The following is a 23,381-nucleotide window of genomic DNA, read 5'->3' on the forward strand; positions in this document are numbered from 1 at the left end:
CTATGTTTACTACCATGGATGGTTTGGGGTAGAGGTCCACCACTTTTCCAACCTACTAACCATTGTGTTATGGAGGTTTTAGCCCAAGGTGGGTTGAAGGTCCACCACCTGTCCAAGCTAATTCTATTGAATAGTCCTATCTCTATTGTTTGAAGGTCAATGTGTGAATGGAGTGTAGCTACTATGTTTACTACCATGGATAGTTCGGGGTAGGGGTCCACCACTTTTCCAACCTACTAACCATTGTGTTATGGAGGTTTTAGCCCAAGGTGGTTTGAAGGTCCACCACATGTCCAAGCTAGTTCTATTGAATAGTTCTATATCTATTGTTTGAAGGTCAATGTGTGAATGGAATGTAGCTACTATGTTTACTACAAGGGATGGTATGGGCAGAGGTCCACCACTTGTCCAACCTACTAACCATTGTGTTATGGAGGTTTTAGCCCAAGGTGGTTTTAAGGTCCACCACTTGTCCAAGCTAGCTCTATTGAAAGAAGCTATCTCTATTGTTTCAAGATCAATAGCTAAATGGGGTTGAGCTACTATGTTTACTACCACACTAGGAAGCAGGTCATACTCTAGTTCACCTTGGACATTGAGCTTTAAAACTAGGTCCACCACTTGTCCAAGCTATGCCACTTAAATAGGGAGGGGGTTCTTGAGCCAATATGCATCACTTCTCAAACGTTGGTTCCATTGAAATAATTAAGGATTACTTGGACATTGAGATGCAAGTTCTATAGTCCTTTAGTGATGACATTAGAACGAGGTCCACCACTTGTCCAAGTTATGTTGTAATATAGTAAGTGGGTCACCATTTATCCACTTTCATTGGGGCTCCTCAAATTGAAAGTCGTTGGACTATTAACATTCATAACCCTCATGTATTTTATAATGGAAATTAGAAAATTTTGCTCAAACAGAAGAACCTATAAGTATGAACTTGACAATGTATTTTTTTCACTTGTAGGATGGACTTCAAATCTGGGGAGAAAGTACATTTGATTCCTAGTAATGAAATTGTTGGTATTGGTTGTGTGTGTAGAACAGATCCAGATTCCACATGTGGTGGTACAAAGATAGGGCAAGGAAATGTATCTATACTAGGGGAGGAATGTTTTAAGGATGTGGTGCTCCCTTTTCCTACAATGGATACTACATCTCTCCACAGCTCATTATGAAGTGCCGTTTGATGGCCCAAGCTTCTTTTGCAGTCTTCCATGATAAATGACAACCCAATTGACACAAATGAAGGATACAGTGGTGATGAACAAGGGGATCAACCTGATCCTTTACTTACAGATGCAATTCCTATAACAAGCCCAGAGTTTGAAACATTGATACGAGAATCTTGGAGAAATCAAAGGGTACTTTTAAAGGATGACACTATGATTCATATTGTACATGAAGGGACCATCTTATATGTATTTCCAAATGATTATGTTAACTTCCATGTCCTTGTTGATGATTTTGTGGATGTGGGTATTGAAAGGGAGAATGAAAAGTGAGAACATGCCTGCTGTGGCTAGCATCACTTTGGTAAAGTGGCCCGTCAAGCAGACAACCATGTTGGATGGGATCCCATTACAATGCTTTGTTCCTGTTAATGGGATGCATGCTAGATGTGCAAAATGTGATGTATCCAATGATGATAATGGTAGAAAATATGGTGATGGGAATACCGTTGCTACATCGTTAAGGAAGCGGTGCTACACTTTTATCAATAGATCGGAAAACAAGAGCAGCACTAGCTTCTGCTTTTTATCTTGCAACTGAGTCAATTCAAAGGGTTTTACAGGCGGTTTGAAGGTCCACCACCTATCCAAGCTAGACATACTGAAAGAAGCTATCTCTATTGTTTGAAGGTCAATATGTGAATGGAGTGTAGCTACTATGTTTACTACCATGGATGGTTTGGGGTAGAGATCCACCACTTGTCAAACCTACTATCCATTGTGTTATGGAGGTTTAAGTCCAAGGTGGTTTGAAGGTCCACTACCTGTCCAAGCTAGCTCTATTGAAAAAGGCTATCTCTATTGTTTGAAGGTCAATTTGCAAATTGAGTGTAGCTACTATGTTTACTACCATGGATGGTTTGGGTCAGAGGTCCACCACTTGTCCAACCTACTTTCCATTGTGTTCTGGAGATTTTAGCCCAGGTTAGTTTGAAGGTCCACCACCTATGCAAACTAGATCTTTTAAACAAATCTATCTCTATTGTTTTAAAGTCAGTGTGTGAATGAAGTGTAGCTACTTTGTTTACTACCATGGATTGTTTGGGGTAAAGGTCTACCACTTGTCCAACCTACTATCCATTGTATTATGGAGGTTTTAGCCCAAGATTGTTTGAAGGTCCATCACATGTCCAAGCTAGCTCCTTTGAAAGAAGATATCTCTATTGTTTCAAGGTCAATGTGTGAATGGAGTGTAGATACATTTTTTACTACCATGGATGGTTTGGGGCAGAAGTCCACCACTTATCCAAACCTACTATCTATTGTATAATTGAGGTTTTAGCCTAAGGTTGTTTGTACGTCCACCAACTCTGCAAGCTAGCTCTAATGAATAGTCCTATCTCTAGTCTAATCACTTGGATGGTTAGGGGTACTTGTCCAACCTACTAACCATTGTGTTATGGAGGTTTTAGCCCATGGTGGTTTGAAGGTCCATCACCTGTCCAAGTTAGCTCTATTGAATAGTGCTATCTCTAGTCTGATGACGTCGATGGTTTGGGATACAGGTCCAACACTTTTCCAACCTACTATCCATTGTGTTATTGAGGTTTTAGCCCAAGTTGTTTTGAAGGTCCACCACCTATCCAAACTAAATCCATTACAAGAATCTATCTCTATTGTTTGAAGGTCAATGTGTGAATGGAGGAGAGCTACTATGTTTACTACCATTGATGGTTTGGGATAGAGGTCCACCACTTGTCCAACCTACTAACCATTGCGTTATGGAGGTTCTAGCCCAAGGTTGTTTGAAGATCCACCACCTATCCAAGCTAGATCTATTGAAAGAATCTATCACTATTGTTTAGAGATTAAAGTGTGAATGGAGTCTAGCTACTTTGTTTACTACCATGGAGGGTTTGGGACAGAGGTCCATTACTTGTCCAACCTATTGACCATTATGCTATAGAGGTTTTAGCCGAAGGTGGTTTGAAGGTCCACCACCCATCCAAGCTAGCTCTATTGAATAGTCCTATCCCTACTCTTATAGCATGGATGGTTAGGGGTAGAGGTCTCTAGCCCTTGCCAGCCTACTATCCATTGTGTTATTGAGGTTTTAGCCCAAGGTGGTTTGAAGGTCCACCACCTGTCCAAGATAGCTCTATTGAAAGAAGCTATCTCTATTGTTTGAAGGTCAATGTGTGAATGGAGTGTAACTACTATGTGTGAATGGAGTGTAGCTACTATGTGTGAATGTGTGAATGGAGTGTAACTACTATGTTTAGTACCATGGATGGTTTGGGTAAAGGACCATCACCTGTCCAACCTACTAGCCATTGTATTATGCAGGTTTTAGCCCTATGCGGTTTGAAGGTCAACCACCTTTCCAAGCTCACTCTATTGAATAGTCCTATGTCTACTCTGATAGCGTGGATGTTTTTGGCTAGAGGTCCAACACTTGTCCAACCTACTATCCATTGTGTTGTCGAGGTTTTAGCCCAAGGAGGTTTGAAGGTCCATCACCTATCCAAGCTAGATCTATTGAAAGAAGCTATCTTTATTGTTTGAAGGTAAATGTGTGAATGGAGTGTAGCTACTATGTTTACTACCATGGATGGTTTGGGTAGAGATCCACCACTTGTCCAAGCTAGCTCTATTGAAAAAATCTATCTCTATAGTTTGAAGATCAATTTGTGAATGGAGTGTAGCTACTATGTTTACTACCATGGATGTTTTGGGACAGAGGTCCAACACTTGTGCAACCTACTTTCCATTATGTTCTAGAGGTTTTAGCCCAAGGCTTTGAAGGTCCACCACCTATCCAAGCTAGATATATTGAACAAAGCTATCTCTATTGTTTCAAAGTCAGTGTGTGAATGGAGTGTAGCTACTTTGTTTACTAGCAAGGATGGTTTGGGGAAAAGGTCCACCACTTGTCCAACCTACTATCCATTGTATTACGGAGGTTTTAGCTCAAGATTGTTTAAAGGTCCACCATCTGTCCAAGCTAGCTTCTTTGAAAGAAGCTATCTCTATTGTTTTAAGGTCAATGTGTGAATGGAGTGTAGCTACGTTTTTTACTACCATGGATGGTTTGGGGCAGAAGTCCACACCACTTGTCCAACCTACTATCTATTGTGTTATGGAGGTTTTAGCACAAGGTTGTTTGAAGGTTCACCACCTATCCAAGCTAGCTCTATTGAATAGTCCTATCTCTAGTCTCATCACATGGATGGTTTGGGGTAGAGGTCCACCACTTGTCAAACCTACTATCCATTGTGTTATGGAGGTTTTAGCCCATGGTGGTTTAAAGGTCCATCACCTGTCCAAGCTAGCTCTATTGAATAGTCCTATCTTTATTCTTTGAAGGTCAAAGTGTGAATGGAGTGTAGCTACTATGTTTAGTACCATGGATGGTTTGGGACAGAGGTCCACCACTTGTCCAACCTGCTATCCATTGTGTTATAAATGTTTTAGTCCTAGGTGGTTTAAAGGTCCACCACCTGTCCAAGCTAGCTCTATGGAAAATTACTACCTCTATTGTTTGAATGTCAATGTGCAAATGAAGTGTAGCTACTAGGTTTACTACCATGGATGGTTTGGGATAGAGGTCCACAACTTTTCCAACCTACTATCCATCGTGTTTTGGAGGTTTTAGCCCAGGTTGGTTTGAAGGTCCACCACCTGTCCAAGCTAGATCAATTGAACAAAGCTATCTCTATTGTTTCGAAGTCAATGTGTGAATGGATTTTAGCTACTTTGTTTACTACTATGGATGGTTTGGGGCAAAGGTCCACCAACCTTCCACCCTACTATCCATTGTGTTATGGAGGTTTTAGCCCAAGGTTGTTTGAAGGTCTACCACCTGTTCAAGCTAGCTCCATTGAAATAAGTTATCTCTATTGTTTCAAGGTCAATGTGTGAATGGAGTGTAGCTACTTTGTTTACTACCATGGATGGTTTGGGGTAGAGGTCCACCACTTGTCCAAGCTACTATCTATTATGTCATGGAGGCTTTAGCACAAGGTGGTTTCAAGTTAGCTCTATTGAAAGAAGCTATCTCTATTATTTGAAGGTCAATGTGTGAATAATTATAACTACTATGTTTATTACCATGGATAGTATGGGGCAAAGGTCCACCACTTGTCCAACCTACTATCCATTGTGTTATGGAGGTTTTAGCCCTAGGTGGTGTGAAGGTGGTCCACCTGTTTAGGCTATCTCTATTATTTCAAGTTCAATGTGTGAATGGAGTGTAACTATTATCTCTATTACCATGGATGGTTTGAGACATAGGTCAACCACTTGTCCAACCTACTATCCCTTGTGTTATGGTGGGTTTAGCCCGAGGTGGTTTGAAGGTTAACCACCTGTCAAAGCTAGCACTATTCAATAGTCCTATCTCTATTGTTTGAAGATCGATGCGTGAATGGAGTGTAGTTACTATGTTTACTACCATGGCTGGTCTTGGGAAGGGGTCCATCACTTGTCCAACCTACTATCCCTTTTGTTATAAAGTTTTTAGCCCAAGGTGGTTTGAAGGTCCACCACCTGTCCAAGCTAGCCCTATTGAAAGAAGCTATCTCTATTGTTTGAAGGTCAATGTGTGAATGGAGTGTATCTACTATATGTACTATCATGGATGGCTTGGGGTAGAGGTCCACCGCTTGTCCAACCTACTATCCATTGTGTTATGGAGGTTTTAGCCCTAGGTGTTTTGAAGGTCTATATGTGAATGGAGTGTAATCACTATGTTTACTACCATGGATGGTTTGGGACAGAGGTTCATAACTTGTCCAACCTACTAACCATTTATTAATGGAGGTTTTAGTCCAAGGTGGTTTGAAGGTCCACCACCTCTCCAAGCTATCTTTATTGAATAGTCCTATCTCTCGTGTGATCACATTGATGGTTTCGGGTAGAGATCCAACACTTTTCCAACCTACTATCCATTGTGTTATTGAGTTTTTAGCCCAAGGTGGTTTGAAGGTTCACCACCTGTCCAAGTTCGATCTATTGATAGAATCTATCGCTTTTGTTTGAAGTTCAATGTGTGAATGGAGTGGAGCTACTATGTTTACTACCATGGATGGTTTGGAACAGAGGTCCACCACTTGTCCAACCTAGTAACCATTGCGTTATGGAGGTTATAGCCCAAAGTTGTTTGAAGGTCCACCACCTATCCAAGCTAGCTCTATTGAAAGAATCTATCACTATTGTTTAAAGGTCAATGTTTGAATGGAGTGTAACTACTATGTTTACTACCATTGATGGTTTGGGGTAGAGGTCTATCACTTGTCAAACCTACTAACCATTGTGTTATGGAGGTTTTAGCCCAAGGTGGTTTGATGGCTGACCACTTGTCCAAGCTAGCTTTATTGAATAGTCCTATCTCTACTCCGATAGCGTGGATGGTTTGGGGTAGAGGTCCAACACTTGTCCAACCTACTATCCATTGTGTAGTTGAGGTTTAACCCAAGGTGGTTTGAAAGAATTTATCTCTATTGTTTGAAGGTCAAAGTGTGAATGGATTGTAGCTACTACGTTTGCTACCATGATGGTTTGGGTAGAGGTCCATCACTTGTCCAACCTACTAACCATTGTGTTATGGAGGTTTTAGCCCAAGGTGGTTTGAAGGTCCAACACCTGTCCAAGCTAGCTCTATTGAGTAGTCCTATCTATACTTTGATAGAGTGGATGGTTTTGGGTAGAGGTCCAACACTTGTCCAACCTACTATCCATTGTGTTATGGAGGTTTTAGCCCAAGGCGGTTTGTGGGTCTACCACTTATCCAAGCTAGATCTATTGAAAGAAGCTATCTCTATTGTTTAAAGGTCAATTTGTGAATAGAGTGTAGCTACTATGTTTACTACCATGAATGTTTTGGGGTAGAGCTCCACCATTTGTGCAACCTAGTAGCCATTGTGTTATGGAGGTTTCAGCCCAAGGTTGTTTGAAGGTCCACCACATGTCCAAGCTAGCTCTATTGAAAGAAGCTAATGGGCTATTGTTTGAAGGTCAAAAGGTTAATGGAGTTTAGGTACTATGTTTACTACCATGGAGGGTTTGGGATAGAGGTCCATCACTTGTCCAACCTACTAACCATTGTGCTATGGAGGTTTTAGTCCAAAGTGGTTTGAAGGTCCACCACCTGTCGAAGCTAGATCTATTGAAAGCAACTATCTCTATTTTTTAAAGGTCAATGTGTGAATGGAGTGTCTACTATGTTTACTACTAGGGATGGTTTGGGACAAAGGTCCACCACTTGTCCAACCTACTAACCATTGTGTTATGCAAGTTTTAGCCCAAGGTTGTTTGAAGGTCCATCACCTGTACAAGCTAGCTCTTTTTAAAGAAGCTACCTCCATTGTTTTGAAAGTCAATGTGTGCATGGAGTGTAGCTACTATGTTTACTACCATGGATGGTTTGGGGCATAGGTTCATCACTTGTCCAACCTACTAACCATTGTGTTATGGAGGTTTTAGCCCAAGGTGGTTTGAAGGTCCACCACCTATCCAAGCTATCTCTATTGAATAGTCTCATCTCTACTCTAATAGCATGGATGGTTTGGGGTAGAGGTCCAACACTAGTCCAACCCATTATCCATGGTGCTATCGAGGTTTTAGACCAAGGTACCTTAAGTAGTAGGGGACTTTCTGATCTTCCCTCAATTACCTCAAAAGGTGCTTTTCCCGTGGAAGTATGTGCAGTGTTATTGTAGGCATAATCCACTAACGGTAAGTACTTCTCCCATTGGGATCTTTGATCTACTTCCGTTACATAGGCTTTTAGTAGATCGAGAATTGTTAGGTTAGCTATTTCACTTTGGCCATCCGTTTGCGGGTGATAGGCCGAAGAGAAATTTAGCCTTGTTCCTAAATTCTCAAAGAGACCCTTCTAGAAATTACTGGTCATTCTAGGATCTCTATCCGACACTATAGACATTGGCAAGCCATGGTACTTGAAGATTTGTGAAATGAAGAGGGTTGCCATTTGATGGGCTTTGATAGTATTTTTGACATATATATATAATGAGCTTGTTTACTGAACCTGTCTACTATCGTCCATATTCCCGTATTCCCATGGATAGACATAGGCAATCCAAAGATAAAATACATGGATATGCTCTCCCATGGTGAATTAGGGATTGGCAAAGGTTGAAGCAATCCAGGTTGCTTCCCTCTATCAAACTTCGTCTTTTGGCATACCACACATTTAGAAACATACTCTTGTATGTTTGTCTTCATGGTAGGCCAATAGAAATATGTTTCAATCCCCTTTAGGGTAGACTGAATCCCTCTATGCTCCGCATAAGGAGGAGCATGAGATTCATACATTACTTTCTCACGAAGTGAGTTAGTAATGCATAGTCTATTGCCATAGAGAAGATAACCATCTTGTAAAGTAAATGGTTTCTCTTTCTTCCCTAGTGCAAAGGCTGAAATCACATCTCTAAAATCGGGATCAGTAGCATACTCATCTATCATAGAAGATATATCATTGTGAGTTGATATGGAAACTGCATTCACTCTCGGCCGTCTTGAGAGTGCATCGGCTACTTGATTATGCTTGCCAGCAATGTGAGCAATATGAAAATGAAATTGCGAAAGGAAATTTTCCCACCTCATTTGTTTGTCAGAGATCTTGGTCTGCGTCATGAAGTACTTAAGACTTTGGTGATCCGTTCGCATAATGAAAGGAGTCCCCAATAAATAGTGCTTCCATGAGTCTAAGGCATGTAGAACAGCGAGGAGTTCATTTTCATATATGCCTAGAGCTTGCTCAACAAGGCCGAGCCTTTGACTTTCATAGCCTATGGCGTGCCCTTCTTGGAGCAAAACAGCTCCAAGGCAATCACTACAAGCATCACATTGGACCTCAAATGACTTTGAGAGATCCGGTAGTGTAAGCACAGGTTGAGAGATAAGATTTTCTTTAAGCTTTTCAAAAGCATTTTTCTCCTTGGCAGACCATGTGTACCTAATGTTTTTCTTTGTTAGGTCATGTAATGGTCTTGCTATTAGTGAGAACTTTTCTATGAAGCGTCTATAGTATCCACACATACCTATAAAGCTTCTTAGTTCATGAAGATTCCTTGGTTTAGGCCATCCTTTTATTACCTTTAACTTTGATGGATCCGTTTGGATGCCATCTTGAGAGATAATGTGACCTAAATATTGAATCTCTTGTAAGAAAAATTCACTTTTCTTTCGATTATTAACATAAAGTTTATTCTCTCTTAGAACTTGAAATATTACCTAGAGGTGTTGCTTGTGTTCGTCTAATGAATTAGAGTAGATGATGATATCATCAAAGAACACTCCAATAAAGGTTCGGTGAGGCCTGAATAGCTTCTCCATCAAGTGATTGAATGTGGATGGTGCATTAGTCAAGCCAAAAGGCAAAGACCAAACGTAGTGCAAAATGCGGTCTTTACAATGTCTTGATCAACTATCCTTATTTGATGATAGCCACTTTTTAGGTCAATCCTACTGAAGTAGGTGGACCCTTGTAGCTTATCAAATAGGTCTTCTACCCGTGGAATGGGAAACCTATTTTTGATAGTGATCCTATTTAGTGCTCTATAGTCGACACACATAGGATATGTGTCGTCTTTCTTTTGCACTAGTAGCATAGGAGAACAAAATGGAGATGAGCTAGGCCTAACCATGCCCTTCTCAACTAACTCATGCACTTGCCGCATAATCTCCTCTTGTTGAGCTTGAGAAACTCTATAAGGAGGTTTGTTAGGCGGTGAACTTCCTGGAAGAAGTTCAATTGCATCGTCATCATTGCCTCGTTTAGGAGGAAGCTCACAAGGGATGTCGTCAATAAAGACATCTTGAAACCCCTTGAGAAAATTGGATAACTCTAATTCCTTTTGATTGTGTATATTTCCTTTTGCTAAAACATTAGGTTCATTTTGAGAGTCTTTAACAAAAATCATGTACAAGAAAATAGAGCTCTTTATTGACTTATTGAAAGCTTGCGTATGTACAATGGGTATGGTGTTACCCATTTGCTTGGCATCTATGTACATATCTTTTTCCATGAACCTAAAGGAGATTCTCCTTTCAAGGAATTTAACATTGGCAGCCATGCGATCAAACCATGGTGCCCCTAGGATTACATCCTCATGCTTGAGAGGAGAGATAAAGAAGTCCTCTTTGTCCACATAGCTTTGGACATGGAGCCACAATTTCTCGATTAAGGGAGTGACTGAAGCTTCTTGCTCCTTGAAAGCACCGTCTGTGGGTAGGACATCTCCCATCTCGTAAGCTTGTATGCTTAGCTTGGTAGCCAACTCTGTGGATATGAAATTGTGAGTAGAACCAGGGTCAAAGAGAATAAAAGCATCATGTTCTCTTTCCTTTTCCCAAGCATGGCATAGAGGAGATCCTTTGTGGTGAGTTTCCTCCTCTTGGATTTCGACCAAGGTAGCTCTAGGAGGCTCAGGGCGGGTGTTCTTTTGGGGACAAGCGTGGTACGCATGCCCTTGCTCGCCGCACTTGAAACAACGGTTATCCTTGCGATAACGCTCAAGATCTTCAGGAGAGAGTTTATTTTTGACTTTGTAAACTCCCTTCTCTTTAGCTTTGTTGGAATTGCCCTTAGGAGACTTTTGGACATTGTCCTTCCCCTTAGGCTCATTGGAACCCTTGTTTTCCGTGGGCTTAAAATTTCTTTTAATCACCCTTTTGGAAATTGATTCGAGAAGCCACCATAGTATGGTGTATAACTGTCGATATGGTGCGTGGCCTTTGGGAGTTGACATACTCCGCCATTTCTTCAATTAAGCCCGCACAAAATTGTTGCTTTTGCTCTCCAAAATCCGAACTTAAAGACAGTGGCTTTGAGTTGTCAGTCCCAAAACTTGTCTACATATTTGTGAATGGATTCATAGGGAGAGAGATTCAAGCTTCGCCATTCGGTGAGTACTTTGTCTTTGGCATCAGTGGCCAAAAACTACTTTATAATGGAAGCTCTTAAAGCTTTCTATGTTCGTGGAGCTTCACCGTTGGCCCATAGGCTAGACCACCATTGTCTGGTGGACTTTTGAAAGTGCATAGCTACATGGTGTAGCTTAGAGGACTCCGTGAAGCCCTCATCTCCAAACGCCGCATCGAATTGTTGGATAAAGGCCAAGACTTTGTCCGTAGCACCAAAGGTACCATCGTAGGTAAGGAAAGAGATGCTCTTTCCTCCCCCTTTGAACTTCTTGAGCTTGGATGACATCCTCCATGCGGCATAGGATTTCTTATGGCCTCCTCTTTTTGATGGTTCAAAGGTTGCACCATCACTTTCTTCAGAAGGTGAAGAATTTGAGGAAGATGGAGAAGAGGGTGACCTCTTTCTCGCCTTTTTCTTGCCTTGATCTTCTTTGTCTTCATCGTCACTTTCATAAGAGGATGAGGATGAAGAAGATGGAGAAGAGGGTGTCCTCTTTCTCTCCTTTTTCTTCTCTTGCTTTTTGTCATCCCTCTTTGAAGTAGTGTGTGGAGAAGTATGTGATGGTCTTCTCCGTTTAGGAGGTGATGGAGAGCGTTTAGCCCGCCGTCTTCGTGGAGCCATCTCCGTCGAGGTGGTAGGAGACTCACTTCTTTCTCGTTCCTTCGGTGGGGGCTTTTGAATTCTCCTTTGAGAAGGAGATGCGTCATCAAGGAGCAAATTATTGAGCCCTTTATATGGATCCTCTTCTTCTTCCCGGATCGGAGAGAGACCTCTTTTGGAAGTCTCACAAAGAGGCTTCCTAGGTGCGCTCTTGTCATGGTGGGGAGCTTAGAGAACCCCATGAGCACGAAGCTACCGTTGCACTTCACTTTGGAGGGATGGATTGCTCATGGCTTGTTGAAGCCTAGAAACAAGATAGTTAACAAGCATTGGGACATCATTAGTATCCTGCTCATTAGCAAAATCAAAGTTATCAACATTAATTTCACTCTCTTTACTATTGTCAGCCATTCTAACAACTTTTACTTTGGCACTTCAAGCCCTAGTTGCTACTCCTCTTTACCCCTTTAGAAAAAGCACTCAAGCTACTGTACCTGTGGCTCGAATACGATTAATTGCAAGGAATAGAAGAGAGGGTCGTTCAACACCAAAACAACACTGGCTCCTGTCAAGCTTCTAATAGCTCAATAGTGGTTAAGCCATAGGCAAGTCCTGTAGGACTCCACTATTAAGACCATAGCTCTCGACGGTGATGCCCCGTTAACTGCACAAGGCAGGCGCACTGCAAGGCTGAAAAATCCCTATTCTATTTACTCACATGCAATTAATAATACCAACCATTTATCTCTAGCTTGAGGACCTCCCTTCTTGAGCAAGAAAAGAGAAACCTTGTGCTCTGATACCAATGTAACCTTAAATGGGCTACTAACTTGTGTGTAGCGGAAAGTAGCATGAACATAGTGCTCATTTCATTGGAATATATTCCTAATGAGAATAACAAGAGTGCTTGGGTGGAGAGAGTAACAAAAAGCATATCACCTAGTTAGATAGCATGAGCAATACTTCAAAAGAGAGAGAAATTAAGCAATTGACAACAATTGAGGACCGGATTTGCATGGAGCCGGTCCCCCCTCCAAAACAGTTTGTTGCCTCTTTTCATTGTTGGAAGTTCGAATGTAAATTCAAATAAGGCAAATGTACATCCTATGGGGCTTTTTGAAAATGTTACCGATCAATCAATTTCTATAGATATACCAGATGTACTTGATGAGGAAAGGGCTGAGAATGAGCAGGCTAGAGGTATGCCAAAATGACTGGTTGTTATGCTTTGGTTGTTTCTAGCTTATGTGATGTAGAGGAACCTCTATCTTTTGATGAAGCATCGACTTTTGAAAATTGGATGACTGCCATGTAAACAGAATATGATGCACTTATAGAAAATAACACATGTACTTAATGTGATTTGCCTCCAGGAAAAAAGGCCATTGGTACGTAGTGGGTTTACAAGTTGAAACGCATACCGGATGGTGAGATTGATTGCTATAAGGCCCGACTTGTTGCAAAAGGCTATGCACAACAGAAAGGCATATATAATGAAGAGACTTTTGCTCTCACTTGCCGTATGACTACTATGCATTTTCTATGTGCATTGGCATCTCATTTTGTTTAGGATTTACATCAATCAGACATTATGACTGCTTTCTTGAATGGTGACATATTTGAGGAAGTTTATGTAACGCAACATCACGATTTTATCAAGCAAGGACAATCTGAGGATAAAGTGTGCAGATGTAAGAAAGTTTTGTATTGTCAGGACTACAGTTCCAGTGTTGCTGCTTCTTGTTGATCCTGGCGTGCAATCATTGGCTCCTCACTCCTTTCTCTCTCTAGCGCGTGAACATGCACCATGCCCAAGCTATGGGAGCTTGTGGCCATCGTCGAGTAGGAGCCCAATGTTCCTCTATCTTGTCAGTACCCTTTGTTTTTCTCTCTCTCTCTAGCAGCAAGGCTATAGGTTGTGTGTTAGGTTGTTGAGGTCGTAGGCAACACAACATGGTGACTCTCTCTCTCTCTGTGTGTGTGTGTGTGTGTGTGTGTGTGTGCGCGCCAATAAAAAGAGGAAAATGGTATAACCTTTCTATCACCCAAGTGTGGTAGATTGGTTATGCCATTTCCCTCTTGAATAACAGGTCTTGAGTTCAACTCCTCGTCGGCTAAATCTTTAAGGTCTCTTGGGATAGTTTCCTACGACGTTAAAACTCTCTTCTTCTCGGGTGTGTGTGTGAGCCAATAAAAAGAGGAAAATGGTATAACCTTTCTATCACCCAAGTGTGGTAGATTGGTCATGCCATTTCCCTCTTGAATAACAGGTCTTGAGTTCAACTCCTCGTCTGCTAGATCTTTAAGGTCTCTTGGGAGAGTTTCCTACGACATTAAAACTCTCCTTTTCTTCTTCTTCTGTGTGTGTGTGTGTGTGTGTGTGTGTGTGTTGGGGGGGGGATGCGCCTGTGTGCGCGCGCGATGGCAGTTAGCGCTCAACACAGCAGCCGGTAAAAAATCCCATGTTTTAAAAAGAGGCTTTATACTACTTATCTGACTCTACCATTTGTCTGGGAATAAAATTAGGGAAAAATTACCAAAATGCCCCTCAAATTTGTGGAAATTCCCAATATACCCTTGTGCTATTTCTTACAAGTAATTTCTCCAATTTTCCCAAAGATAATATACAAAAGCATAAATACATATTCACAAAGTTGTTAGCCAAATAAGGGTAGCATTTGTGTGTGTTAATATCGATCCATTTTATCTCTTGAGTCCACAACACCATTGAGAATCCACATTCTGACATAATCTGTTGAATAGAGTGTTTTGTACAGAAATTTACAAAAGATTATCATTTTTTCCATGCTTTTTGATATCGCGAGAGTAGATTGAAATTTTGAAAAATTGCAAGGAATTTTAATCCAAACTTGAGGGTATTTTGAGAATGTTCAAACTACAGGGGCAATTGGTAATTTCCACAAATTTGGTAATTTTTTCCTAAAATCTAATTTTGAATAGCCCTCGTGTGGGATAGCCTATAGGCGGTAGAGTCAGATAAAGGCAAGCTTGGCTTGTTAACACTGCTAAAAGTAATGACCACCTCAGCAGCAGGGTACTGACAGCCACGTAGCAACACGTGTAAGCAAGGGAGGGCGGGAGTGGTAGAGCTGATTGTCGAGGCCGTGATCTGCCTTGCTTTATAGCGTTTCCAACCAGGTTCTGCTCAGCGTTACGAGTTCACATTCACAGGCGCATCGTTTTCCCCACACACACACACACACACATTTTTCAAAAAGATTGTTCTTCACAGGCGCGCGCACATTTGTACCTCTCTCTCTTTTAAGCTGCTTAATCTCCTCAAGGAGTAGTTTTTAAAATCAGATTTCTTCTCTGTGTGGTAACGGCAAGATGCAAGGACCTGGTGGTCAAGTGTATCCTACCGCCCCTCCTGGCATGGCTCTGCACCGTCCTGAGGATGGGCTTACCCCACCTGCGAATCACCCCTTTGCAGGTACTTCGAATTATGCCTTCCTTCTCTCGTTCCTCTTTCTCTGATGGGCTTTGCTCTGAATTTATTTTGCACTCTTGCACACATAACTTTGCTGTTCATCTTTTCTTGCATGGAAATAGCCTTCCTAATGTCTTCTCTTGCTGTGTAATGGCCCCCATGGATGATAGTGGGTTGTCTTACTAAGGTGTATGTCCTTCTCTTGCAGAGCCTCTGGAGAGTCCCGGAAAGGCAAAGAGTCCCTTGAGCAAGGTGAAGCACAAGGCAAAGAAGCTCAAGGACAAAATCAAGAAGGTTACAGGGTCCAACACAACCGCCACGCATGGCCATGGTGATTTGGACGACGCACAGAAGGTAATCCAAGGAGACCGTGAGGTCCCACCGCATCCACCTCTGTATGAGCAAGATGATGCTGATGATTCATACGAGGAAGATGACAATGATGCAGACCGCATACTTCTAGGAGATGATCGGGTAAACAGTTGATATATGCTCTCTATACATATGATACATGTTTTTGTGGGAGTGGTTCATCAAGAAAATTGCATTTCTGAATGAGAAGTTTGCGATGCTCAGGCAAAGTTTGAGCAAGGGCAATCGATTGGCGCCATGGAGAAGCCTGGATATGGTTCTGGTGAGTAAGATGCGATGACTTAAGGTTGCTTTGTCTCCATGTTTTCTGTGCATTTTGTGGCAAATCTGTATTTCTGTCTGTAGGAGTAGAAGTGCATGGAGGGGTGCCTGCTTCTGCCCTGGCTGCCACCCCTGGTACATATGGTGACAAATCTGGCACTGGACCTTTTGAGGGTGTTGCAATTCCAGACAATGCTCCCATTGTCCATGATGATAGTGCTGAAGCTAGAGACGATGGTCCCATTAGTCCCTTCAAGAATTCTGGACCTCCGGGCACTCTGCAGGCTGCCCCTACGGAGTACCACTACACACCAGAAAATGATAACCAAATGCTCAAAGGTAGGCAATGGCTTTTTGGCTCTAGTTCTATGAGAGAGCTCTCTGTTTGACTTAAAAAACTTTGGGAAGAACATACTCACATATATATGTGCAGGTGATCTGCAACACGATTCTTTGCCTGAACAACCGAAGCCATTATCTAATGTTGTGGGATCTGAAAACACGCATGTAGGAGCTAGTTCTGTAGGAATGCCACCTGCAGAAGATGTGAAGAGGTTTGAGGGACTTGGATACACCAGTTTAGATGGTAGCTCTCCAGGATCTCCACTCTCTGCAGACGTCAGTAGGCCAGCGGGCTCGAGAGACATGCTATCTCAGACAATAGGGCCTGCTGCTTCTGAGAGTCCCAAATTTGATACGGATGTTGCCTATCCAGATGATATTGTGAAACCTAATCCAGAATTTGGCCGCTCTTCATCACCTACCCATAACAAAATTGCTGTGATCAATGAGGATCTTCCAGCTGAGGCGAGGCTAGATGCGGGGCTCACACCCGAGGATTATGGTAGTCAACAAAGCCTCGTGAATAAGGCAGTACCTGAAAATGTACCCTTGACATTTGAAGAAGACAAGCCTTATTCAACTCTTCATGCTGTTGCTGGATCACCTGTTAAGGCAACTAATGATATAAGTGGGAGGTTGAATAACACTGAGCAGGAAGAGCCATTCACCGAAGCAAGCGGTGCTCGTTCTTATGGAAGAGATGAGCCTCTGGTTAAGGATGACAAAGAAGAAGGCAGAAAGGAACATGCACCCCAACCTCTTGCAGCAGATGACTCTGTAGATAGTGGCCCCACTTCTGATGCTTTTGATGGGTCATCCTTTATACCGCTAGCTGATAAGGCGGCAACATCTAATGCTGTGCTGACAAGAGATCCAAACCTCAACGACAATGAGCAAAACAGTGGGAGGCTAGTACCAGTTGCAGGCATTTTGGGAACTGATGAAAGTGAAAAGCCTCTTGCTACTGCCACTGGAGAGAAAACTAGCGACACTAGAGAAGACGGTGAAAATGAGGGTCTTCAGAGTACGGCAGATAGCAACAAGCCAGTATTTGGCCAGAGACAGTCTGAATCTGAAACCACGGTAAGGGATAACACACCTAGTGATGATTCTTATTTTGGGCAGAATGTACAGACAGCAAGCAGTGACCAGGAGGGCTGGGGTAAATGGTCAGCTGATAAGCTCAACAAGTCTAAGGATGCTGTCATGAATAGACTGATGGCTTCTCATGAAAGGGCCGCCAATGAAGCAACTGAGGAAAGTGCTGCTGATGAAGTACCAGGTAAAGCTACTACTTTTTCAGGAAAACCTGGCAGCGACGTGCCTCTGGTGGAAGATGAAAATGCAAGAGGCATAGAGGGTACCATAAAAAATGATAGTACCCCAATGGTTGGTGGTGTTGGTGGTGCGGATGCTGATGATGCGATAAAAGGCCTGCCCGATCATGAGGAAATTGGCGGTGTTCGTTCAAATGTACAGCCCGACAATGTGAAGGAAGATGTAGAATACTATGATCCTAATAATGCTAATGATAACCAGTTCCAAGAAGGATTTGCTCTTGGAACTGGGGAGGCTGAAGAGGAGGTTTTGAATGGGACTCTAGCTGGCTCTACTATCGGGAAACTTCAAGGATTGACAGATGTAGTAGCCACCAAGCTTGGTTTAAGCAGTAGTTCGCATCCAGACACTTCTGCTACCGAGAGTGTTGAAAACGCCAACGCAGAAGATAGGACTGAAGATGTTTCAAGTCCGCCAGTTGAAAGTGACAAGCCTCCGCAGATGGGGGTTGCGCAAGAGCTGAAGAATACAGTGGTATCCACTCTCGGCCATGGAAGAGTTACCTCCCCAAGGCCTTTCAATGATCAGCATGAAACTGGCACTGTGGAAGACGATCAAGTAGATGAAACTGCAAAGCAACCAGCGATTCCTGTAGAAGAAGAGCAAGAGGGCGATACTACAGAAAGCCAGCAGCAATCTGGAGGGGCATTGCGAGGGCTTAAAAATGTGCTTGCTTCGAAGTTGGGGTATGGGGCACATGAGAAGCCGTTGCCAAATGAGCAAACAATGTATGATGAAAGCGAAGAGCATGCAAATGCAGTGAAAGCAGGGTACAATCACGATGATGAGCAGCAAAGTGGAGGTGACAAGCCTCGGCAGATGGGGGTTGCGCAAGAGCTGAAGAATACAGTGGTATCCACTCTCGGCCATGGTAAAGTTACCTCCCCAAGGCCTTTCAATGATCAGCATGAAACTGGCACTGTGGAAAAAGATCAAGTAGATGAAACTGCAAAGCAACCGGCGATTCCTGTAGAAGAAGAGCAAGAGGGCGATGGTACAGAAAGCCAGCAGCAATCTGGAGGGGCATTGCAAGGGTTTAAAAATGTGCTTGCTTCGCAGTTGGGGTATGGGACACATGAGAAGCCGTTGCCAAATGAGCAAACAATGTATGATGAAAGCGAAGAGCATGCAAATGCAGAGAAAGAAGGGTACAATCGCGATGATGAGCAGCAAAGTGGAGGTGACAAGCCTCCGCAGATGGGGGTTGAGCAACAGCTGAAGAATACAGCGGTATCCACTCTCGTCGGCCATGGAAAAGTTACCTCCCCAAGGCCTTTCAATGATCAGCATGAAACTGGCACTGTGGAAGAAGATCAAGCAGATGAAACTGCAAAGCAACCAGCGATTTCTGTAGAAGAAGAGCAAGAGGGCGATGCTACAGAAAGCCAGCAGCAATCTGGAGGGGCATTGCAAGGGCTTAAAAATGTGCTTGCTTCGAAGTTGGGGTATGGGGCACATGAGAAGCTGTTGCCAAATGAGCAAACAATGTATGATGAAAGCGAAGAGCATGCAAATGCAGTGAAAACAGGGTATAATCGTGATGATGGGGTGGAAAAGGTGGCAAGCCAGCAGCAAAGTGGAGGAGCCTTGCAGAGCTTGAGAAATGCTGTTGCATCAAAACTGGGTTATGCAGGCCCAACGCAAAAGCCAGCGGCTGATAATCTGACCGAAGAGATTGCAGATACAAGAAACCGTGATCAAGGGCCAGTGGCCACATCTCCGCAAGAGGTAGATGGTAGGAATCCTCCTAGCAGTTATACACAAAGGTTGTTCAACACTGCAGCGGATGCAAAAGGCTACCTGTCTTCGAAGGTTGGCATTGGAGCTGGAAAGGGGGAGGATGAAAACGGCAGCTATGTGGAGAAGGAGAAGCCCACCTCTGTCATGTAAACTGGGTGAAGCTTATCTATTAATTTGTTTGTCCATTTATGTCACTTGTCAGTAGTATATCCATAGCCAGCTTACTTGTAATCTACGCATATCAGTTTATCATTATAAGAAGAAATGATCCAAAGTCTGTAAAAATGTTGTAAATTAGTTGAATAGAAGCATGATTTCATCACTTTGTACATGTATGCATTCTGATTGTTGGTTTACAGATTGATTTTTGAAAATATTGTGGAAAGTGCACTATGGACCAAGTCGTTGGATGAGCTGCCTTTCTTTTGCTCGAATAAGGATTGAGTGTGAATTGTTGAGCATGCCACTTGCACCCGCTTCACTGCCACTATTACAAACCCGTTCAAAAGGTCGCCTTTTACCTCTGCCTTTTGATGTTTAGATCTTTAGTGCTTCCAGTATTTTTGCTCTTGCTTGACAAATGCTAGCCTTCATCATGGCTGAGTATGCCCATCACCTCCGGAGTTTGATAGAAACTCAATCGTTGGTTTTATAAGAGTATATTCAAAGCATGGATGACCTCTATACATACCTACAGCCACTCTTGGACATTGACGGCGTGAGTAAAGACGCATCCATAATTAACCGTATTTGTACTTCTGTAACTTGGGATTTTATTAGGGCCTCAAGGTTTGAGATTTTGAAGCCTACATTGCTTTGTGGTAATTTTTGATGTGTGATCCTTTGGCATGGAGGTGTTGGGTGGTTAAATGCAGCATGGAATGATTATTTTCTTCAATACACCTTGCAGTCACATCAATTTGTCAAGGGTGTTCCTCATATTTGCTTGAAAATTGGCTTCGCTCGGTTTTCTTTGCTCGTTGATTAGAAACCCTCTTTGCTTCTTGCTCAACCATAATATGCATGAACTTCCGAGCGTGAAACAAAAACCGTTCGTGTGTCAAAACATCCAACCCAATCTGCACAAAAAAATCGTGTAAATCTAACAACAATGACCTCCCTTGGGATAAAACAACCCAAACTTGACAAAAACTTTGTAACAAGAATTCCACCTAATAAATCATTTAAAATCCACCTTGAATTTGAAGGTTTGTTGTCGGGGGATATGTGTTCGTTACGTGAGCCGGGCAAGCGTCTAGCCTCTGGCTGTGGGAGGTGTAAAAGAGAGAGAACATGAACAATAGATGTAACTGAACCCGAAAATCACCGTAATCATCAATTAATTGATTAACGTTTGAGTACAAATTAATCTTTAGCCAAGGCGGGCTGTTAACAGTACTGTCACTTGGATCATCTGTTAACTGGAGTTTAAGCTCCCTCTTTACAGAATTAACCAGGCCGTTAACGACATCGGGCTTAACAGAATGATTAATCAAACATTAGCTGATGATGGTGATGGAAACTTTTCCATGTCGCTTTATCTGCTTCAAATACCTCGCGGATTCTGTAAGCTTCAATTCATTTCATTGTCTCGATTATCAAGCTTTGATTATTGTCAAATATTGTGCAGCTTCTTACTCTATTCGCTTTACACTCACTTAATTGCCGTTCTGTTGCTCTTGACCTCTTGCTTCTTTAGGTTGAGTCACTTGTTTATGCACGAGAGAGAAATAGCCGTATCCTGCTTCAAATCTTCCCTTGCCGGCTTGCTCAAGCCTCGACCTCGATCTATCTTTCTTGCCTTGGCTTGCTCCCTTGGTTGCTTCGACCAAGCTCTGTCCGGTGAATTCCCTTACCATTCTCCTTTGCCAAGCTTGCCTCTTGGATACCTCCTCGTTATGTTTTTCTCGTCAAGCTTGGTTCGCCTCAAGTCTTCTCCTTCGTAACCTCCCTCCAAGCTTTGCTTCCTGGAGATCTCCTCGTTCCAATCTTTTCTTGTTTTGATGACGAGAGAGAGAGAGAGAGAGAGAGAGAGAGAGAGAGAGAGAGAGAGGTAGCCTTAAAGTCCTCACTATCGAGAGATCGAGCTCCTCCATGCCAAGGGAGAGAGCCTGAGAGAAGGATCAAGTGAGAGCGCGAGAGAGAATGATTGTTGCTTCTTTGCTTGAGCTTCCTTTCTTCCTCCGTCACGCTATAATTCCCCTCTTCTCCTGTACCCTCCTTGCCTTGCTTTGTTGATAGCCTCCTCCCTTGAGCCCCTTCCCCTATTCCCTTCGTTGAAGCCCCCTAATAATAGCTCTTCTCTAGTTTTTTGCCCCACCACGCAGTGACGTGGTGTGGGAGTGAGATCAATGACGTGGCAATCGGCCGGAGTCAAGTGCGGGAATATTTTCCTTCTGTGCGATGTCCATTAGAGGTCTCTACTGCGCGTGCTAAGCGCGTTTCTCTCCCCCTGCGCTGCTCGCTTCTTGCCGTCCCCGCCATCTCCCCTTATTTCCTTTTTCCACTCAAAAAATCTCCCATTTTATTTCTTGGGTGGCCTTTGAACCCCTTTGGGCGGCCTACTCGCTTGTAAGGGCACCACATTTGGCATACAACTCCACGAAGGGGTGGAACTTTGGGTCTTCAATCAATGCCTTGTCACATGGAAGTTGAATCAGACCCTCTCTCTCTTTGGCTACAAGCACTGTGAAGTAAGAATTGGCATACATGCCGGCCAAAGCATTGCCAAGCACAACTTATTTCTCCCGACAATCCTTGGTTAATAATGTCTTCATGAATTTCAATGTCGTAAAGTCTTGAATAGTGCCACATGCCCGCAAGATGCAAGCATAAGTGATTGCATTTGATGGAAGGTCTTCCCATCACATTTAGTCAAAGATGGTCAGACTAGCTAGGCATTGCCAATTACGACTACCGCCGGCCAACATTGGGCAGTCATTGGCGTACATACCGGCCAAGGCAATGTAGTAGGCATCAAATTTGGCGTACATATTGATTAAAGCACACCAAACCCCTTACTGCTGCTCAAAACTCCCAGACGGAACACCGACCGAGCGGATCAAAGTGGTATGGAGCCGGCCCCCAACGAATCTTTAACGGCTAATATCTTGGCAACCGGAACTCTGATCCTTGATCTGAAAAGACGACGCGCTCCATAAAGTGAGCACTTCAGACTCGTGCATTCATTTCATCTCTGTCACCTTAGCTGCAGTTGCCCAATCCGGTACGGATCTACAATCGACTTGAACTTTAAACTGCCATAACTTCTTCACCGTAGCTCCAATCAACGAGCCGTAAAGACAGGCCGGTAGAGCACTTTAAGCACTACAGTTCTAGATGATAATATCCCATCTCTGCTCACTTCAAGCATAGTCATTTTTAGCATCATTAAGGCATCAATTGGCCCTTTTAAGCCGCATCTGGCATACATTAATCATTAAACTTGGCATGTTATCAAACCCTGATCACTGCTCAATAAATGTGTAGGCTTCAAAGAAGTTTAGCTTGCATTTCTCTGCTCTTTTTCTCATTATGGCAGCAGAGCTGCACGACAATGTCTGCTTCCTTAAGAAGATTTCTCAAAATTTCATTATGCTAGGAAAAATGGCTTTGAAACAGTAACAAAGCCATTTGAAAACCTCTGTTAGAGAGCTATTACAAGAAGTATCTATAAATTTAGGTTTTATAGAATTTTTGTGGAACTTCCATATGGTATACAAAAATGGTAATTTAGGTTGGCACTTGAAATTAAAAGACTCACAAAAGTCTTGTTGTTTCAAGATAACTTGTTTCATCTAAAGATCACAACCATTGTAAGTTTGAGACTTTACTTCACTTAACAAGCATACAAAATTTCTTGTACGTAACAACAAAGTTATTAATGCACTTCTCGACGTAAGAGATTACAAAATCACGATGGAATTTCCTAAGAGCATAACGTTCAGAAGAAGCTAATCTATCCCTTCTTGAAGAAACGTTCCTAGAGCAAGAAGCTAATTTCAAAGAAGATTTCTTGAGGAGTGACAGACATCCAATGTTGTAAAAACACCTTGAACTCCTAAAAACTCCTCAAACTTTACCATGAAACTACAAATTCCTTTCTCTATGTCTTAGAGAAGGCAAGAGTCGTTCAAGGAAGGAAGCCTATATT

The 23,381-nt window shown here is 42.7% G+C and overlaps 1 protein-coding gene across 1 annotated transcript; it reads left to right on the forward strand.

The window, feature by feature from the left end:
* Nucleotides 1–14,830: 14,830 nt before the first annotated feature.
* On the forward strand, nucleotides 14,831–19,550 carry LOC147424977 (uncharacterized). The gene is made up of 5 exons (XM_086499769.1): nucleotides 14,831–15,178; nucleotides 15,384–15,649; nucleotides 15,752–15,809; nucleotides 15,893–16,147; nucleotides 16,242–19,550. The coding sequence occupies exons 1-5, from the start codon at nucleotides 15,076–15,078 to the stop codon at nucleotides 19,376–19,378; spliced, it is 3,819 nt and encodes a 1,272-aa protein (XP_086355895.1). The 5' UTR covers nucleotides 14,831–15,075; the 3' UTR covers nucleotides 19,379–19,550.
* The last annotated feature ends 3,831 nt before the right edge of the window (nucleotides 19,551–23,381 follow it).

The sequence above is a fragment of the Adiantum capillus-veneris genome, chromosome 25 (genome assembly GCF_014529385.1).
Source record: "Adiantum capillus-veneris isolate H3 chromosome 25, ASM1452938v2, whole genome shotgun sequence".
Taxonomy (NCBI): Eukaryota; Viridiplantae; Streptophyta; class Polypodiopsida; order Polypodiales; family Pteridaceae; genus Adiantum; species Adiantum capillus-veneris.